This window comes from Rhagoletis zephyria, unplaced genomic scaffold (assembly GCF_001687245.7).
Source record: "Rhagoletis zephyria isolate East Lansing unplaced genomic scaffold, Rhagoletis_zephyria_1.1 Rzeph_scaffold_01112, whole genome shotgun sequence".
NCBI lineage: Eukaryota > Metazoa > Arthropoda > Insecta > Diptera > Tephritidae > Rhagoletis > Rhagoletis zephyria.
Window position 1 is genome coordinate 58,106 of NW_016158196.1, and position 2,815 is coordinate 60,920.

Genomic DNA, 2,815 nt, shown 5'->3' on the forward strand with positions numbered 1-2,815 from the left:
AAAAAAAAATATCAGATTTACTCTTATGGCTTGAAAATTCTCCAAACGCTCACAAGTACTATAGCTATAATGTTATACTTAATCAAATAGTTTTTTGTAACGGAGACTTACGAAAATATGGAGAAAGAAAGCAAAGAAATTAAATAAAATTTGAAAAGTATTATATTTTTACGTTGCTAACTGTTTGTTTTATTTTTATAAAAGATCACGGAATTAAAATGAATTAAACCCCACGAAAATGATTTTATCCCCACCAATCAAAATGAATTAAGCCCCACCAAACGTGGGGGTTCTTACATGACAGAATCCCCACTAAAAAAAAATGAATTAATCCCCACGAAAATTACTTTAGCCCCACTTTCTGCCATTTTTAATTTCGTTGTAAAATTGGTGGGGCTTAAGTCATTTTGCCCGGTGGGGGTTAATTCAGTGGGGGCTAATTCATACACCCTTAAATATATGATTTTCACCTTTCCGAAAGCAACCGCTACATGGTAAGCCGGAGTGTATCACTTTTGAGTAAATTAGCGTCGTTAAATTTCGAAAGATTTACCGTTATATGGAAAGCGGCCTCAATTTTAGTCCGATTTCAATCATTTTCAACGCTTTGCTTCTATGTGGCAAGCACAATAACCACACCGAGTTTGATACAAATTGGTAGAACGGTTACCGAGATACATATATGTGATCATAAGTGGGCGGTGCCACGCCCATTTTCCAAAATTTTATTATAAACGAATTTTTTGGTAAAGAATTGTTGCAAGCATCAATTTTGAATAAATTAGCTTTAATATTTACTGATTTATCGAAGATTTCGTATTTCTCCAAATTACCGTTACAAGCTTGGAAGAAATTGGTGCAGCGGTTACCAAGATATACACATCTAACCATAAGTGGGCGTGGCAACGCCTATTTTCCAAAAATTTATAATATTCTTACTTTTCGTCTAAAAATTATTGTAAATATCAATTTTGAGTGAATAATCTTCAGTAGTCACTAAAATATCGCAGTTTTCGTATTTCTGGAAATTACCGTTCTATGGGAAGTGGGCATGGTTATTGTCCGATTTTGCCCATTTTCAATACCATCCGTCCTACGCCCGAAAGAAGTGCACGTACAAAGTTTCGTTATGATATCTCAACTGTTACTCGAGTTATCGTGTGCACAGACGGACGGACGGACAGACAATCACCGCTTAATCGATTTCTCTTTTCATTCTGATCATTTATGTATACATTTGTCTATATCTATCTCGATTCGTTTTGCCTGTTATAAACAACCGTTATGTGAACATAGTTATAATACCCTTGTGCACAAGTGCGCTCGGGTATAAAAAATATTACAAATTCTGTTAACTTTATTATTTTCACGAGAGTAGTAATACCGATTTTGCGAATTTTTTAAACAGCTACAAATTATGATTTTTCTTTCCATTTCTATTTTTTATTTTGGCATGGAATTTTTTGTGAGGGTAATTAACACTTTTTTAAAATAGGATTTACTTCTCAATCGCTCCAACATGGTGCTTTGATGTAATATTGATACATATTTTATGAATCATTTGCAAACAAAAATTTGCTAAAAATGCAACGAGACGAAAGTTATTCTCCGGACGCGCACTCTTTGGAGACTAGTTAAATTTTTTGCAAGGATTTACATACTGGAATACAGTTAAAAAAGTGCCGGCCACACTAATGCTAAGTGTGTATGCCAAGCGCGTGAGAAGCAAAAGCATAAAGGTCTGATTATGCATACTTCGCACAACCATTTGTACCAGTGCAATAGAAATGTAACTTAAGAAATGTGAAGCAAAATCAAAACTCAACAGAAGGCTAAGTGCTTAAAAGTTCTGCTAATTTCTGGGTAATGGAATACATGCAAAATACATACAAAGTACATACGAAATTACAGTTTGAAGTTTATGCGAAGTTGTACGAAGTTATGCGAAGTATGCATAATCAAACCATAACTTCGCGCATACACATCGTTAGCGTTGGTGTGAAGGCGAAACTGCACACATGTATACATAAACAGGTATCACTCAAAAACGAATGCAAATAAATAGATATATATATATATATATACTTATGTAAATCAGCTCTATTTCGCATGCCCTTTTGGAACGGTGCTAAGCGCGACGGAGCTCTACTTACATACATAAACACACTTTATTCAAAATCACATTCACTCACGTATCAAGAAAATGCAACTTTCAATTGCAGCTGAATTCGTTCCAGAAAATGGGCTACCCCGACGTCTGCGTACTGCCTATACCAACACACAGTTATTGGAACTCGAAAAAGAGTTTCACTTCAATAAGTATTTGTGTAGACCCCGACGAATCGAAATTGCAGCGAGTTTAGATCTGACCGAGCGACAGGTGAGCCTTTTTGAAGTAATTTTACATATCCCCTCATTTACAGCCAAACCTAAATAAAAGCGTCAGCGTTGTCTAGCCGTCTCATGTCAATGTAATTTGTATGAAATAAAGAGAACGCTTAGCGGTTGGAAAATCCGGTTTTGACAGAGCGGTATGAAGTGAAGTTGGCTGCAGAAAAGCGAAACTTTCATTTCTTTATTAAACAATAAAATCTACAAATTAAAAGAAAATTAAACTAAAATAAATAATATAAAAAAAACTTTTTAATATACAACGCTTTTATAAATGGACTAAAAAGTAGAAAATAATACTTCTCAGTCCCATAGAATTTGTTTTGATAACTTTTGATTTTGAAATTTTAGCAAAAGTCATTATAAACAATCTATGAAATTGAAAATGAAAAACGTGGAGCGCATGCAATACAAAGCATTCGAT

At 34.4% G+C, this 2,815-nt stretch overlaps 1 protein-coding gene across 1 annotated transcript in view; it reads left to right on the forward strand.

The window, feature by feature from the left end:
* pb (homeobox proposcipedia) overlaps window positions 1-2,815 on the forward strand; it is a 100,144-nt gene that overhangs the window by 49,554 nt on the left and 47,775 nt on the right. The window contains exon 4 of the mRNA XM_017615977.1: window positions 2,223-2,380. Coding sequence (XP_017471466.1) covers window positions 2,223-2,380 — 158 coding nt within the window. The remainder of the gene's footprint in view (window positions 1-2,222; window positions 2,381-2,815) is intronic.